General features: G+C 36.8%; 1 protein-coding gene and 1 pseudogene across 1 annotated transcript; both read right to left on the bottom strand.

Annotated features, from left to right (window-relative positions):
* Nucleotides 1-3565: 3565 nt before the first annotated feature.
* Nucleotides 3566-17282, bottom strand: LOC124974200 (malignant T-cell-amplified sequence 1-like; annotated as a pseudogene).
* On the bottom strand, nt 3678-5979 carry LOC124974220 (pantothenate kinase 3). Its single transcript, XM_047537653.1, has one exon. It carries the CDS (start codon nt 5822-5824, stop codon nt 4712-4714), a length of 1113 nt encoding a protein of 370 aa, XP_047393609.1. The 5' UTR covers nt 5825-5979; the 3' UTR covers nt 3678-4711.
* Nucleotides 17283-18438: the final 1156 nt, after the last annotated feature.

The raw sequence follows: 18438 nt of genomic DNA, 5'->3' as shown, positions 1-18438 counted from the left end.
GAAGACTGGAGCCTCCAGGAAGTAAACACCAGGAACATTTGGGGGAAAGTTTCTTCACAGCTTTTTATGTTGACTCAGCATCAAAGAAAAAGTTATTTTTGCTCTTTCTTATCCCTCATGCAGGAGGAGAGACTGTTTACTCAGAGCTTGGAGCAGGTAGAAAACAGCTTCACTTGCAAAGGGTTAAACATTGTAGCTAGAACCTGCCAGCCTGTGTTTTGAAGTCCATCAGTTCTAAAGATCTCAATTTTGAGTTTTTCCAACTCCTAAAAAAATACTGTTTTAAGGTGAATTATTAAATTTCATTAAATTTAGTAAAAGTACCAGATTGTGCTTCTGTTTTCTTCAGATATTCCTTTCAAATTCAGTCAGGTCTTAATTACTGTACAGAGCTACTTGAAGCCTTTCTTATTTTTACAAAGAAGAAAGGTGGGATTGTGGAGAGAACGCCTGGTTGCTCTGGCCATGGGCAATCAGATGACCCGGCACCACAGCATGTCAGAAGAGCTGTCCACACAGAGGCCACATGGAGGGATGAACCAGAGTCGTTTGCCAGCAAAGGCATCTTAAGTTTAAAAAACAGAATTGAATAAGAAAGAAGCACAGGGAATGAGTGCTCAGCCCAATTCAAAAGGACCACTTGCTGTCTGGAGGGCAGTGCAGGCTCTATCCACAAGTCCTCCAAGGTTCTCCTACACTCCATTCTTTTCAAGAGCAATGGCATTTTCAATGGTACATGCCTTAGGAGAGGCAAGGTGTGGGTTAAATAATTTGTTACAGTTGGAGAAAAAGCATGCATGGACTAAGAGCAAAAATAGTAAATGTGCACAAAGTGAGGATTGCTGAGAAACATTAAAGATAAGCAGTGTAAATACCTCTGCTTAACACAATGTATTTCTAATACTGCTCTCATTTTTTGCAGATTGTTTATTAAATAAGCGAGTTCCATACCACAGATGGCTCTTTAGGCCCACTGTGTATCCTTAAAGTCCTTTTACATTTTAGTTTGAAAAAAAAAAAAAAAAAAGCCAGAATGACATGGATACCAAGCTTCCAGAGTGATGAATCACAGATGTGATGGAATATTGCAGGAACAGGGAATAATAATCATCTTATCCTTCTTGGCTAGAAATCCTTTGGTTTGATCCTCAAACATCACATGCGAATGCACAGCATTCCCTTGTTACTCAGGAAAAGCCAAAGACCAGGGGAATTTACTCAGGATGGCATTAGTTGAACTCCTGTGCTAGAGAAGCATTAACCCCAGCTGCAGCAGTGGAACACAACACTGTCTTCACTAGAGGATACACGTGCATGTGTAAGATACACAGTGTGACATCTGTAGCATGGATGTTTGTCTTATTCTCGCCTCTCCATGTGTAGATCAATTTGTTCAGAGACTGAATTAATCATTGCTCATTTATGGAACACCAGACTGGGTGCTACCGATATGAACTGAACGTGAGTCTTACCCTCCATGTGGTCTTGCCCTGCATGGTCGGTAGACAGTGTAGTCTGTAGGTGCTAAGTAACCATTACTCTTGGTGTAATGCTGCAGGTTGACAAGGATTTGAGGAGAATTGAATGAGAACTTGAGGATAGTGATAGGAGGGAGTTAGAAAAGTCACTGGAAGGAAGGTTCCAGCGCCAGGTTGAGGGAGTTGGCTGCTCCATTTGGAAGTCAGAAAGTCTGTGCTTGCAAGATGAAGCAAGGAAGGATTACAAAGTTTAAAAATGAATATTCTGCATGTGACCAAACCCGTAGACTATACAACACCAAGAGTGTAAACTAATGTACACTATGGACCATGGATAATAATGACATGTTAACACAGGATTGTAGCTTTTAACCAACACACCACTCTTGGGGACACTGGGAGAGAGGGGCTATGCACGTGTGGAGACAGGGCAAAAATGGGAAAACTCTGAACCTTTGTCTCAGTTTTATTGTGAACCTAAAACTGCTTTAAAACATAAGGTCTGCTTTTTTAAAAAAAAGTAATTATTGCCAACAAGAACCAGGGAGACTCACGACCAGAAAGATTATTTTACATTCATTTTCCCCTACAAAACAAAAGATGTCCTGTTCATTCTCGCCAATTCGCTCCTCTTCCTGATTTGTTGTTGTTTGTTTGTTTGTTTGTTTTGAGATGGGTCTCATTCTGTTGCCCAGGCTGGTCTTGGATACCCAGGCTCAAGTGATCCACCAACCTTAGCCTCTTCAAGTTGCTAGGGCTAGAGGTGCAGGCCACTGCATCAAGCTTCCCTCCTCTCCTTTTTCCAGGCCTCCCTCTGATTCTGGAATCACCTGCCACCTGAACTGGCTCAGTCCCTGCTTCCTTCTACATCTTGAGTAGCTACCAGAGAACACTTCTAAAGCACATCACAAAAGCTTCACTGAGCCCCTGTTGAACGCTTGAAAATACCTGCCAGAGATTAGCATGAGACCAAAGGCTAACCACAGCCTGGGCCCTGTGGACAGTGACCATATCTCCCTCAGGTGTTCTGTTTCATGCTGTTGCTTCTGCCTACTCCACAGTGCACTGTCCCTCCTACACTACAGACTCAAGTCTTGCTCTTCCTTCAAAGTTTACCCATTACTTACTTGAAGTCAAAGGAAGGTTTCCCTCCTTTGATTCATGGCCTATAATCTAATCTTCTTAGAAGCTCTCACATTGTCTGCTGTTTTCTATTGTACTGATTTGTTCAAAGGCCTCACAGAACTGTCATTCCCTAATATCCCTTTCACAGGCCACATGCTGACTGTTAGCGGGTGGGTCCCGTACAGTGTATCTTGTACATTGTAGAAACTCCATATTTAGTGAGTGGATACTGTCTGTTTTAAGGAGTGCCTGTGCAGAGTACATATCTCCTGTGATTTTCCTTCTAAACATAAAAGGGGAGAATCTGCAGAGACACAGTGTTAAGAGAAGTGATGGAGAAGCCAGGTCTGTGTGACCTCTCTGTCCCTAGCACACAACAGTGCCTGATGCCCACTGAGGCAAACTGTTGACCTGGACAGCCTGGAAGGGAGTAGATGACGCTGGCCAAGGGCAGGGATGGTTCTGCACTATGGAATAGGGCAGCACTGAGGCTGCAGAGAGTCAGGGAGGATGCTGAGTCAACAGCTCCCAATGAATTTGGGAATGGAAGAAATGTCAAGTGGAGAAGGAAGTAAAGAATGAAGTATGAGGAAATAGAAGCAGTGAATATAGATTGCTCTTTCAAGAAACTTAGTCAAGATAATGGGAAGGGAAGGGAAGGAAAGGTTTATAACATGAGCTGATTTCATGGTCAGCTGCCCCTGAAGAGCATATGAACAGGGACCTCTCCACCAGGAGGCAGCAGGGGTGGTCCCAGAGGTATGTGAAACTTGTGATGTATTACACTCCCCTCACTATCACAGAGCCTCATACTTGTGCACCTAGTTTGTTGTGCTCAGTACTGTGCATCACATTCTTTGGTTCTTTTTAAACATCTATAGAATTTATTCAGCATAACCACAGACACATTGTTTCCATTCTGTCACATACAGATACAAACACAGATACAGCACAATATTTAGCTAATTCCTTCTGAGACTTGTTTTTATATGCCACAACCCATCATTTAAATAATGGATATTTTCTTTTTTTTTTTTTTTTTTTTTTTTTTTTTTTTTTTTTTTTAAATTTTAAACTATAATTGCTTTTATTACCAAATGTAGGAAAACACTGATTCTCTCATAATTCTGTAATACTGCCTCAGACTCCCTCAGTTTTAAAACACCCATTTAAAATAAATGATTCTGTTGCTGTTCATAATAGAATAAAAATCTTTAGCTTTCATGGTTCATATTGAATAAGAAATATATTAAATTTGGGCATGATAAATTAGTAGTAAAAAGGGCATGGAACTATTGATTTACTCAAATCATATCCCATTCAAATAGTCTAAGGACTTCATCAGACAGATTCAAAAATAAGTAAGTAAACTTTCAATTTAAAAATACAAACATTTCAATGTGTTGATTAAATCAAAAATACAGAAAGTGTAATGTCACCAAACGTGCATTTTTCAGGATTCATTCCAAAATTCAGGGTAACATATAATAATATTTCATTTAAATTATGGCATTTGAGGAAAATTATACTTTTGGGCAAAGATCACATAGTACATGCTTTTTTTGAGGAGGATGTGTTAGAAAAACTACAATAATATTGCCTTAACATTTCTAAAATCACATAAAACCATCATCTCTGACTGCCATTACAATAAATTTTCATACTGGGTATATTACTGTCGGCTCACTAGTAATCATAACACATAAAATGGACTCAAAATGAATATTTAAAATCAATTATTTTTCATAAGTGAAATATTTCTGAGACTTTTTAAGATTTGTGTCTTAAGCATACAGTACTACAATGCTGGCTACATAAAATAAATAGAAAATCTTTCTGAGAGGAAGCTCAATAATCAGAGGCTATACTGCATTTAAAGATTGAACACTGGCTATATACAGAAGGGAAAACACTTCAACAATACTTCATGTTACAGAGTTCTCTCTTTTAATATGGCATTCATGAGTTTTCCATTCTGACATTCAAAATTAACAGGAATAGTGAAATTCTTTTATCCTTTGGTTTCCAAGGACAAACAATGCAGTTAAAACGCCTCTGGTTTTAGTTCCTCTAGGATGACATTCATTAGCAGAGTAACCTCTGATGCTTCAGCTGAAGTTTGGCAGCCCAAGAAGTGCACCAACTGCTCCAAAGTATCCCTCATGTTCTAGAAACAATGCTTTCAGTTGACCTTTGGACCAATAATCCAGTGCATATGCCAGAAGTTTCATTGATAGAGTATTGACACGTAAAAAGTTCCCAACAAAGACAACTCTGTTTATTTTCTCATTAACAGCGCACATTCGTGCCACAGAACCAATATTATTGGTGATAGTAACTAAAGTAGCTCTTGCCAGATCTTCTTTACTAACAGATTCTCGCTTCTCTTTATAAATCATATTTCCAAAACTAGATGCTACAGTCCAACCTGGCAGACCAAATCTTTCATAATCGCCTCCATAAATATCACGGACCAATTTGTCAGCTTGGGTGCTGTCACCTTTCGATGCCATTTCAAGAGCCTCTTCAAAACTTTCACAGCCAGTCAGTAAACTGCATAAACCCAGAAAGGTACCCCCTCCAAGGCTTGTCCCGGTCACTCGTTTATAGTTATCTTTGGAGTGGACTGCTAAGATACTGACTCCTGAACCAATGTTCACCACCAGTAGTGGATAGGGGTCATCTAGGTTAAAAGGCATCTTTTGGCATCGCTCAGGTTCTGAGGCATTAGCAAAATAATAGCACTCTGCTTGTCCATTGAAACTGACAGAATCTATATACAGCAAGCCCTTTACAAGGCAGTCAAGTTCATCCAGTTTGTGCAGGTGGAGGTTTCCAATTGTGCGAAAATCTTTTTCAAACTTGTAAGCACCACCTCCTGTAGCACACAGCACCGTTTGTAATGTTGAGAAGTTTTTGTCTCTTCCCATTTGGATAAAAGTAGGCAGGTCATGAGTTGGAAATCTGATAAAGTGCAAGTTCCCTCTTCGGCCAAAAAGTGTTAAATCCTTAAGTTCAAGGTGTACATCCCGAATGCCAGTGGATCCATATGCTACATTAGAAGTCAAATATTTCCGAATACTTTTTAAGCTCTCAACTTCCTCTTGCTCTTCCTCTGCTGTGATATCAATAGGTTCAAAATACGAGAGCTTTACTAGAGTTCCCCCAATATCCATGCCAAACCATGGGAAAGAGGGTTTCTTGGCATCCTTGATCTTCATGGCGTCGGCCTGAGGGGCGAGGGGAAGCCTCGGGTCCGGAGCACGGGGAAGCGCGGCGGCGACTCCGGAGCTGGCAGGGCCGCGCCGAGAGGCCCGGCCGGTTCCTCCCCTCAGGCCGGGCGGGGCGGGCTTAGGGCGGGGCGGCGGCGCCTGGGGCGACGCCGGCCCAGGAGGCGGCCCCCCACCCCTGCGAGGGGCGACCGGGACCGAGCGCGCTGGGGAAGGCCGCCGGCCTCGCCGCTCCGGGGCCCCCCGCAGCCGCTCCGAACAAAAGGCCCCGGTCCCCCGAGCCGCCGCCGCTGCACTCAATAATGGATATTTTCAATGCCAATTCCTTTGTTGACTTTCTCAATATCTTCTGCAGACATCTTCATGATGCCATCAGGTAGAGCATGCTATTTTCCTTCTTCCATGATTGCAACAATAGTATCGACTGCAGCTGAGTAAAGTTTAGCTCCAGGAGAAGTTAAGCCTGGACACATGATATTTGCTTCACTGAGTACAAATGTAATGGCTCCTTTATCATCCTGCTGGTGTGGCAGAATAAAAGGATATTTGTGAAGTAACATTAGGGTTGGATAAAAAGGCCCTTGTCTTTGTCTAAAAAATGATAATTCTCCATTTACTTTAAGGATTTCTATATGTTCATGGCATCAGACTATTTTGAAAGGGTCTTTCTTAAGCATGATTTGATTAAGCCATAGTTCAATATCTGAAAATTGTTCTATCAACTGGCTCTTAATACCCTTAATAACTGATGTTTTCAACTGGATGGTGTTGGACACATTGTCTTTTTCATCAGATTTTTTAACATGATCCAAGGTGAAGGGGGCGACAAGAGGGAAGGGACTGGAATGGGAAAGAAGTTAAATTAGAAAGGCTCCTGTAGATCCCCTTACACAAGGAAGGCCAGCACCGAGAGTCAGAATTGTCCCCCAGAAGGTCCACAATCTTAAGACAGACATTGTGATGGTTAATTTTATGTTTCAACTTGGCTGGACCATGATACCCAGATAGGTGGTCAGATATTATTTTGGATGTTTCTATGGTGTTTTAAATTGACATTTAAGTTGGTGGACTTTTGAGTAAAGCAAATTGCCCCCTCAGAATGTGGGGCAGTCCAATGCATTGCAGGCCTGAACAGAACACAGACCAAAAGACTTACTCTACCCTCAGTGGCAGAGCAAGAGGGACATCTAAAGAATCAGCAAGGTCGGCTCTGCTGGTTTTCCACCTGCCAGCCAATCCTAAAGATTTTTAGATACAGCCTACAGAGACCAGTATCTCCCCTGCAGCAAAAGACATGGAACTAATCCAAATGCCCACTGGCAGGGCTTCAAGGTTCAGCCAAAACTAAAACTCAACTACTGGAACTTCCAACTTAGAACTCTGCACCACCCCCACTTCTGTAATACACAATTTGTCAGCATTTCCCAGTCTAGCCCACCCTGTACTAGGAGACTGGAAGTTAAGATCTACTACAACCACCTTTGGCCCTAGCAATAAGAACCAGTCACTAAGTGAGGAACACAGAGGTGTTGGACTTAGCAACGCACAGCTCTTGACCCATGCTTACAAAGACAACAATAAATATAAAGAGTAAAAAACCATCCATGCCAACAAGCCCTTTACTTCCCATTAAGATTTTCACTCTTTTATTGCCTATTTTTATTTGTATTTACCAAGTTTTAATACTTTTATTGCTTACTCATCATTTTTAACTTTGAACTTTTTCAAATTTTCAAATATCATTTCCTTTTATTGTATTATTTTGAACTTTTATCCATTTTGGAACATTTGTGTATGATATATGTGAGTATGTGTATTTTCTTCACTGTGATCAGATTTGTAATATATATATATATTCATATAATTATACATTCAGTTTCACTGTATTCTCTGTGCCTGTTTATACTTAGGCCTTGTATTAACATAGGTGGGGTATAAATCCATGGGTTTGAGTTGTTTTGATCTTACATTTGCTTGTTTGCTTATATCGAGTTTTTCCCCCTCTTATTGAACACTGAAATCTCTTCCCTGACTAATAGCTAAATTTTTCTATTTCTTCTTCTTCTTTTATTTATTACTTCTAGTTAATTTATATTTCTCCTTCTTTGTAGCAAACTTACCTATCTGTGAGTATTGAGCATTGAGAGCAGATTTGTTTTCCTGATTCCTCATGTTTTCAGAAGACTTGCACATCATTTGAGATGTATTCCCCTGTGTCTTTTGTATGCATGTCTTTCATATGTGGTTATAATTTTATTGTGGGACTTCTTATTTGGTATATATGTTCAAGGGTGGTATATATGTTCGGTCAGAGGACCACTCTGGTTTTGGGATATATGTCCAGTCGGAGGACCACTCTGGTTTTTCCTCCTTGGTGTCTGATTGTTGGTTTGGGGACTTTTCTCCCTAATTCTATGTCATTATGTAATTTTGAAGCTTAGGTGGGTCTAGATTGTGTGTAGGTTTGGAGTTGCTGTTACTTGATTTGAGGTATGAATATTGCTGAGCTGCAGGATCTCTATTCTGTGAATTTGGATTGTCCCAAATACTTTACAACTTCTCTTGGAGGAAGAGGGGAGCCAGGAATAATACTAATGTTAATAATGCACAGCCTGGACACAGGTAAATGTCCAGTGTCTACTTTGATATCTATAACATTGTCACCTATATAGGAATGGTTGGGTCAGCATTTAACAGCAGTACCAACAAAAAACTGTGATACACATCACGCATTAAACAGCAGATGTTTACTATGCCATTGACTATACTAATATTCAGAACAACACAATGAGGTAGGAAGTACATAAACTACATAATTCTGTTATTAAGTGGAATTGCACTTTCTTATGTGAACAGATAATACGGTATGAAGGCAAGGGAAATATTTCAAAAATCCTTAGAATCATTAGAAAATACTTTGAACATTTATACTCAAACTAGAAAATCTTGACAGATTATCAAAGGCCAGTGATCTACCCAAATTGAACCTTGAGGATACAGAAAACTTAAACCAATATGTGGTAATGAAATTGAAGCAGCTATTTAAAGCCTTCCCCCAAAAAAATCTCTGAACCAGATGGATGCTCAATCAAGTTCCACTGGATCTTTAAAGAATAACTCTTGCCAATTCTCTTCAAATTATTCCATAAAATAGAAAAAGATGGAACACTCCAAAGCCCATTCTATGAAGCCAGTGTCATTATCATCCTGATTCTAAAACCAGACAAAGATGCATTAAGGAAATAAAATTCCAGACCAACACCCCTAATGAACATATATTCAAAAATAAAATATTGGCAAACCACCTTTAAGAACACATCAAAAAGATAAGATAATATGATCAAAAGGGCATAATCCCAGCAAAGATGGTTCAACGTATGTAAATCAATCAATTCAATTCACATACAGTTAATTCACATAGTTAATGATCACAATCATGGAATTATGTCAAAAGATACAGAAAATGCATTGAACAAAGGCCAGCACCCACTCAGGTTTAAAACATTAGAGAAACTAGGGGTAAAAGAAATATCCCTCAATATTATCAATGTACTACATGAAAACCCCAAAGTCAATATCACACTAAATGGAGAAAAACTGAAAGCAGTTTCTCTAAAATCTGGAACAAGACCAGTACATCCAGTGTCATCATTCCTACTCTGCATAATCCTTGAAATTCTAGTCAGAGCTATCAAACAAGAGAAGGAAAGTAAAGGAATGCACAAAGGAAAAGGAAAAGTCAAATTATCTCTGCTTGTTGATGACATTATTCCCTATTTAGAGGCTCCAAAAGCCACACCAGAAGAGCTGATAATCAAATGTAGCAAAATAGCTAGATACAATTACAACATATATAAAAGCCTTTCCTGTACTCCAATGATGAATCTTCTGAAACAGGTTAGAAAAGTCATCGTCCTCTTGTATTTCACGTCGTCTGACCAAGTAGTGACAGTGACACCCTGGTGGAATACCTGTATATGTTAGTTTAGCATTTTCTGCATTGTGTTAGAGTGAAATGGATGTCAGGTTGTCACTTTCACTAATTTTTAATATAAAATATTTTATCAAGGGAGCATCTTTGGACTCTTTTTAAAACTTTCTGAACCATGACTTGGAGCTGGCAGAGCAGGCCATGGCTGAGGACTTCAGCACAGTCATCTACATCGCTGTCAAAGAAATTACAATTTACATCCATTCCAAGTTGTAAATGATAGTCTTTTTTTTTTCTACAATAAAAAGAGCATTAACTTGAAAAAAAGTCATCCAATTCACAATAACCTCAAGTAAAATCTTAGAAATAAATCTGACCAAGGACATGAAAGATCTCTACAGTGAAAAAAATAGAATGCTAAAGAAAGAAATTGAAGAAGACCTTAGAAGATGGAAAGACCTCCAATGCTTGTCCATAGGCAGAATTTTATCAAAATTTCCACATTACCAAAGGCATTACAGATTTAATGCAATTTCTGTAAAAATACCAATGACATTCTTCACAGAACCAGGAAAGACAGTTCTAAAATTCATTTGGAAGAATAAGAGACCCAGAAGAGCTGGAGTACTCCAGAGCAGGAAGAGCAAAGCTGGAGGCGTCACAACATGGAACCTCAACTTAATACTACAGCTCTAACAAGAACATCAGGGTAAGTGACACCAAAACAGACATGAAGATCAATGGAATAGAAAACAGCTACTCTCATCTGATACTCTACCAAGTTGCCAAAACACATCCAGCACAAAGGAAAAGCCTTTTAAACAAATGGTGCTGGAAAAAGTGAATATCCATATGTAGAAGAATGAAACTTGAACCCTAAGGCTCTTAGCCTGAATAAAAGTAAATCCAAAGTGAATCAAACACCCAGGAATTAGAATATCAAATCTTTAACAGTTGAAAGAAAAGGTAGGCTCGGCACTCTAAAATACTGGCAGATACATCGACTTTTGTAGAATGACCACTAAAGCATTAGAAATAAAACAAAGAATCAGTAAGAAGGATGACTTCAAATTAGAGGTTCTTCATGCAAAATGAGAAAAGAGCTTGAAGAGAGCCCACGGAATGGGAGATCATTGCCACCTGTTTCTCATATATGGAATCAATGCCCAAAATATATAAAGAGCTCAAAAATTTAACATCAAAACCCTAACAATCCAATTAATAAATAGGCAAGGACCTATGAACTAAAAATAGATATTAATCTAAAAAGGAAATACAAGTGGTCAATAAATACATGAAAAAAAAATGTCCAACATCCCTAGCTATTGGGGAAATCAAAACACACTCACATTTCATCTCCTTCTAGTCAGAATGGCAATTATCAAGAATATAATGCTAATAAATGTTGACAAGGATGTGGAGGAAAAGGTACACTTATTCTTTGTTGATAGGACTTCAAATTAGTACAACCACTTTGCAAAGAAATATGCAGATTCCTCAATAAATGAGGAATGAATCCATCATGATGCAGCTATCCCACATCTTGGTTTACAGCCAAAGATCTAAAATCTGTACACTGTAGGGATATGGCACATCGAATCTTATAACAGTACAATTTACAATAGTCAAGATGTGGAACTAACCTAGGTGCTGTTCAACAGAGAAATTCATGAAGAAAATGTGGTATATACACACAATGGAGTTTTACTCAGCCATTAACAATAAAATAATGGAATTTGCTAGTAAATGGCTGGAATTGAAGAACATCATGGTAAGAGATAAGACAGACCCAGGCATTCAAGGTTTGAATATTTTCTCTGATATGCAGAAGCTAGGTGAAAATAAGTATGCAGCATCAGGGGAGGGAAATTTCATGATAACACAAGAGAGATCAGTGAGGTAGAGTGTTAGGTCGGAAATTAGGCGACTGTAGGGGGCAAAGCTGAGCAGCTAGAACAAAGACCAGCCTGCCAAAGGTGACCAGAAAGTTCGCAGCAAGGTGGATGGAAAGTTCCACTGACCCTTCACACCCACCTGTCACTCAACAAGACCCCCTCCCATCCTAGTCTATAAAAACCCTGGGCAGCCAGGGCCATGTGCGATTTTCTGATATTCTCCGGGTCCCTATACCCTGGGGGTCTGGGAATTTCTCCGAGAGCCAAATTCCAATAAAGCTTGCTTCGGCCTCTTTTCTGTCCCATTTTATTTGTCTGCTAACTGTGCCCAACGAGACCCGCCCGAGTTTACATTTGGTCCCGCCGCTGAGCCTGCCAAGCCCACCCGATCTTACATAGAGGAAAAAGCTTGAGGGCCAAAAAGGAGGCATGGGAAAAGTGAAGAACAGTAGAATGAATCTGATCAAACTGTGCTACATACATGGATGAATATACCACAGTGAATTTATATCCACAAGGCACTCAAAAAAAAAAAAAAAAACCTATAAAAAATAGAACTATCATTAAAGGAAAAGGAACAGGGGGAGGGAGTAACAAAGGGAAAGAAAAAGTACCCGAGTTGAAATGGAGTAAATTTTACTCCATACTTGTATAATTATATCAAAATGAACCGCAATATTTCCTGCCTTTAAAATAAACTAATAACAAATAATTACCCCCCAAATGAAATAACCATCTTACCGAATGTTTCAAATGCTGTTGCATTATATCTCAAATTAAGTTTTATAAAATTAATGGTGCCTAAAGCTAGCAAAGTAGGCATCACAGATAATAGAATTTCAGCATCTATGGTGCCTTTATACATTTAGATTAGTCATTTATAGCAAACTGAGCAGATGTGAGAGAATAATATGTATCTGAATTTTAGGCAAAAACAAAAAATTTACATTTGAAAATTTCAACAAAATGTATAAACTTCTGCATGCTAAGTAACATTTATTTTTGAAGTGGTAATAATTTTACAGTTCCTGTTGCTTGTTTTCTCTAGCACAGGTTTTAAATGAGAACAGTATTATGAAAAGAATGGAAAATATCAATGTAAAAATGTGAAGTGAAAGATAAGTTTAAAGTGCTATACTTTTTGCTGAAGTTAATTTTTCTGCAAACTTTCTAAGCTCAGGGATCATTATTATTATAAGAAAAACTTTATCTTTAAAGGTATGAATGGTAAATAGGCTTTTTTGAGACATGTAATACTGTCACAAATACATAATTTGTGTGAAGCAGCAAATATAAGTAACTATAATATAATAAAATTTTATTAACATAAACAAGTGATATGTAAGATTTGGCTCAAGGGTTGTAGTTTGCAAACTCCTGGTTTAGATCACGTTACATATGAAGTTGTTAGATAGGCAGTTCTAGGAATTATTTGTGATCCTTCATTCAGAAACATGCAACTGTAAGCATGTACCAATTTAACGTTTACACAAAAACAATTGAGGAATGTACTAGAAAATTTTTAAAATGACCAACTTGATTAATGTGGCTGTAGAGTTCAAAAGAGTCAAAAAACTACAGTAGAATAATAATAAAAGGAAAAAGTGAACAATGGAGAGTTATTCACTTAAAATATTTTTTGTCATAAACTCAAAAAGTAATAATTCAGATAATAACAAAACAATAGAAAAACCTTTTATAAAAATAAAGAATAAGCAAGTTGGGCATGGTGGCACATGGACTTAGGAGGCTGAGGTGGGAGGATTCCAAGTTTGAAGTCAGTCTCAGCAACTACCAAGGGCCTAAGCAATTTAGGGAGGCCCTGTCTCTCAATAAGATAAAAAGACCTGGGGATTATGCCTCAGGGGTTAAGCTCCACTGGGTTCAATCCCTGGAACAACAACAATAAATAAAAATAAGCAAACATACTTAGCCATATGATCCTTCCAGATTCTAGTCCAGTTTGTAAAATGCTTGGAGGCCATCACTTCCATTTTTATAAGACTAAACTTTGAACCAACTGGTGGCAACTCTTCCTAGAGCCATTAGCCAACTAATTTCATATATATATATATATATATATATATATATATATATATGACTATTTTACACAAGTTAATCTAGTAGACAAAAACTATTTCATCAAAAGTAAGAAAATATACATTCTTCTTGAAGACACACAAGGTCATTCTCCAGGAGAGATCATATTGTAGTTTACAAAACAAGTTTTAAGACACTTAAGGATATTGAAATCATATTAGGTATCATATCTGAGCACAGTGACATGAAATTAAAAAGAAATAGCAGGAAAATTCACTAATACATGGAAAAGAAACCACATTCTCCTAAACAACCAATGGATCAAAGGAAAATTTTAAAAAATAAAGCATGAGTTGAACATATTTAGAGATACCATACCAAAACTAGAAGGTTGCAGTAAAAGAAAATCCATGTAACAGGCAAGTTTATAGCCATTTTTGATTATGTCAATAAAGATAGAGGGCCTGGTATAAACAACCTAGTAATATACCTGATGGTACTAAAAAAAAAAAAAAGAAATTGAAGTCAAAGAATATAGGAAAAAGTAAAGAACCAAAGCAGAAATTAGTGAAATAATGACTGGTAAATCAATGGAAATAAATTTTAAAAACTTAAGAGTTGTTTTTTTTAAGAAGATGAATTAAAAAAAGCAAACCTTAAGTCAGACAATATAAAGAAAAAAAGATGACTGAAATACAATAAAAAGAGTAGACACTAAAATTGATATCATAGAAATACAAGGTATAATACAAAGTACTATGAAGATATCCTAGAATGAATGGGTAAATTCCACAATACAAACAACCTTCCCAGATTGAATCATTAAGAAAGAAGAAACTAGAACATACCAACAAGAAGTAAGGAGATTGGATCTGTAGTAGAAAGAATCTCATCAAACAAATGCCCAGGATTTGATGGCTTTCTTACTGTCCTCTAACAAATGTTCAAGGAATACCATTTCCTACTCAAAATGTTAAAAAAGAAAAACTTAAGGGGAGGAAATATTTCCCAAATGATATTACCAGACCATCATTACCCTAATACCAAAACCACATGAGATTAAAAATATCAAAGACCAATAACTGATGAATGACATAAGAAAAATGGAAGTACACAAACCATTGTGATCACATCCACAAATACACAAGAGGCATTCAACAATATTAAACATACTTCCTTGATTTAAAAAATAGACTTTCAACAAACTAGATATATAAGGAATGAAACTAAATAATGAACGTGTACGACAAAAATCAAGCTAACAAAATGCTGAAATAGGGAAAAGTTAAATATTTTCCTCCATTATTAGTTAATAAGAGAGGATGCCCAATCTTACCAAATTTATCAACGTATTCCAGGAAGACCTAGTAAGCAATTAGGCACAAAAGAAAGAAAAAAAATTAAAAAGGGACTGGGTGTGGGGGTACATCAGGTTGAAAATAAAAAACAAGTTAAGCTGTCTTTAATGGCAGATGACATGATGTTATATCTAAAATACTCTAAAGACCACACACACACACACACACACAAAGAACTAATATCTTTTATGCTGCAGGATATGAAATCAACATATAAAAGTTGTGTTTCTACACACTAACAAGGAACTACTTGAAAAATAAAATACAATGCCACTTATGATAGATACAAAAAATACTTTAAAAATCTCCATAAAAATTCCAGGGACAAAAAAAAAAAAAAAAATCCTACAAATCACAAGGAAACACAAAGGTCTTCAAATATCTAAAATGATCTTGAGCAAAACCAAATCTGGACACATCGTACTACTTGAATAAAGCCTTAGAGATAAAACTGTAGTAATCAACACAGGATGGTAACAGCATAAAAATAGATAAAAAGGCAAATGGAATGAGAGTCCAGAAAAATAATCCATGTGCTTGCAGTCAATAACTTTTCACAAGGGCTGAGAATACACAATTAGGAAAAGACTGTCTCTTTAATAAATGGTAATACCTGGAAATATAGCTCACTAAATACAGAAAAATTAAGTTACACTGTTTCCAAATCATATATAAATAAAAGTCAGTACAAGACAAATTAAAAACTTAAATGTAATTATTAAAACTGTGCATATACTTGAAGCAAAAAGGGGAAAAACCTTCTCCAGCATTTAAAAATATTTTTAAACCTTTATTTTACTTATTTATTTTGATGTGGTGCTGAGGATAGAACCCACGGGCTCACATGTCCAGTTTTCTACCACTTAGCCACACCCCCAGCCCTCCCTGACATTTTTAGGAGTTGATTTTTTCAAATATATAAATCTAAAGCACAACCACCAAAGCAAAACTAGGAAAATGAAATTATATCCACCTAAGAAACTTCAGTAAAACAAAGAAGGGAAAGACCAAGAAAAGGAAAATTCAACCCACCAAAAGATAGAAAGTGCTTGCAAGACTTAAATGGAACATGTTGTTAATATCTCAACTGAACAACTCATCAGTAAGAAAAAAAAAGGCAATTAAACAATAACAGTGGACCTGAATAAATATTTTTCAAAACAAGACAGTCATTAAATATTATGAAAAAAATGTTCAACATCCCTGATCATCAAGTAAATGCAAATTAAAATCACAATGAAATATCACACAGATAGTAGTAGCTTACCTACTACAAAACGACAAAAATTAAATGTTATTGAGGATACAGAGAAAAAGAAGCCCTTGTACATTGTTGGTAGAAATATAAATTGGTACAGACCATTAGGGGAAAAAGTATACTAGTTCCTGAAAATATGGGAAACAGAACTATAAATTGATCTAGTTATCTCACTCCTGAATATGTAGGTCAATGAATATAAAACGTCTATGCCAAAAGATATATCTATGCTTTTCATGTTTATTGCAGCACTATTCACAATCTAAGTGTCCATCAAAAGATGAATCGATAAATAAATGATAGTATAAATACACAGTGGAATACTAGTAAGACCTAAAGCAAAAAAAAAAAAAAAATTCCCTTTTTAACAACATAGATAAATCTCAAGGACATTTTATTAAATAAGCCAGGCACAGAAAAATATGCACTGTGTGATCTCAACTCATATGCTTAACAAACATAAATAATTAGAAGCCACAGAAGCAGAGAGAATCGTGTTCACCGAGTATTAGGGCAGGGGAGTGGGGGGATGGGATTTGGTATAAATTGCTCAATGGCTAGAAAATCCAGGATAGCTAGGGGGAATAAATTCATGAGATGAACAAGGCAGTGACTGCAGTCAATAACCATGTACTCTTTTTTTTTTTTTTTATTGTATACAAATGGGACACATTGTTTCTCTATTTGTACTCGTACTCTTGAAAATCACTAAGAAGTTCCTGGCGGCAGACCGGCGGGCGCCTGCGCCCCTCCCCCGCTGCGAGAGCCGTATCCCGACACCCAGCCGAGGCGGCTGCAGAGGAGCCAGGACACAGCCCCTGCCGGCGCCCTGCCTCAGCCCACCGGGCTCCCAGGCGGGCAGCACTCACCTCGGTGGTGAAGTGTCAGAATGTCTGACCCGAAGGCGGTGATCAGGAAGGCAGACCTCTTTATGAGGACATGCAACAAGAAGCCGCCTCATTTCCATTTGTGTATAAAACACCTCTCCCTTTTGTGGTCCAAAATTATTACTTTCATAATGCTGTATTCCACCTACTGGGTCCAAGTTAATTATTTTCTCCTCAACATCATCCTTTACTTTTAATTTTAATGAGGATATGCATGGGAGAAATTATTCATAACTCTATAGGTACAAACTCATTCATATGTGTAAATTCATTCATATTTTTAAAACATATTAATATTTATTGAATCTTATTAAGATCAGGAAGAGCTCCCTATACTTGCAGCCAGTACAGAAATCATTAAGGATTGATAGGTTGTTACATAAACAAAAGTCTATTGTGTGTAGGTCAATAAAACAAAGGTAAGTGTTTATACTATTGAACAGTAAATTAAAAACAATAAACAGTGACAGCATAAATTCACTCATTCATAAACAGTATATATTATTATGCACATGTATATTTGATGTGATATTTTAATGATACAAAATTTCCAGTTAAACTATTTTCTTTTGAATTTTAAATATCACTAAACTGTTATATACATAGCAAAAACAAAAAAAATTTCACAGCACATCTGATTTTATAAGTAATATTCTTAGAAATATGTTCTGTGATATAAAATGTGTAATAAAGAATAAAATTGAAAAGATTTATGATGCAGTAAAAGTTAATAAATCTGAATGGAACAGAAATGAAATATTATTTATCAGTCTTAGAAGTACCCAAAAATGACCAATGAAGGATGTTTGAAAAAATTAAATTACATAAAAAGGGGAAACAAGACACTGAAATGAAAAGATAAAGAGAAAATAAGCTCTAAGTAGGTGGATAAGCAACCGTGAAGCAGTTTTATACATATCTATATCATGTTATGATTAAATAACTAATAAATTTCATTTAGAATTGAAAACTCAAAAATATGGCAGATAAAAGTTAAAAGTTGGATGTAAAATGAAATTCTGTTTCTACATAGCTAAAAAATTTTAAATTTGTTAATATCTGATATATAATTTCCCAGAAAATAAAATGGAGACGTGAACCGTTTTAAACATTCAGGACATATATTAAAGGAAATAATTTTGAATAAATAAAATGACTTGATTAAGAGAAAAGTCCAGCATTTCTACTCAAATTTTTCTCTATTTATGCAGAATCAGCTCTTTGAATTCTCTCAAT

This window comes from Sciurus carolinensis, unplaced genomic scaffold (assembly GCF_902686445.1).
Source record: "Sciurus carolinensis unplaced genomic scaffold, mSciCar1.2, whole genome shotgun sequence".
NCBI classification, from domain to species: Eukaryota; Metazoa; Chordata; class Mammalia; order Rodentia; family Sciuridae; genus Sciurus; species Sciurus carolinensis.
Note: the sequence above shows the minus strand (reverse complement) of the source record. Positions and strands in the feature narration are given on the sequence as shown.

What these genes read in the sequence shown, in the direction of transcription:
- LOC124974220 (XM_047537653.1), bottom strand. Translation starts at nt 5,824, where the DNA reads ATGAAGATCAAGGATGCCAAGAAACCCTCTTTCCCATGGTTTGGCATG.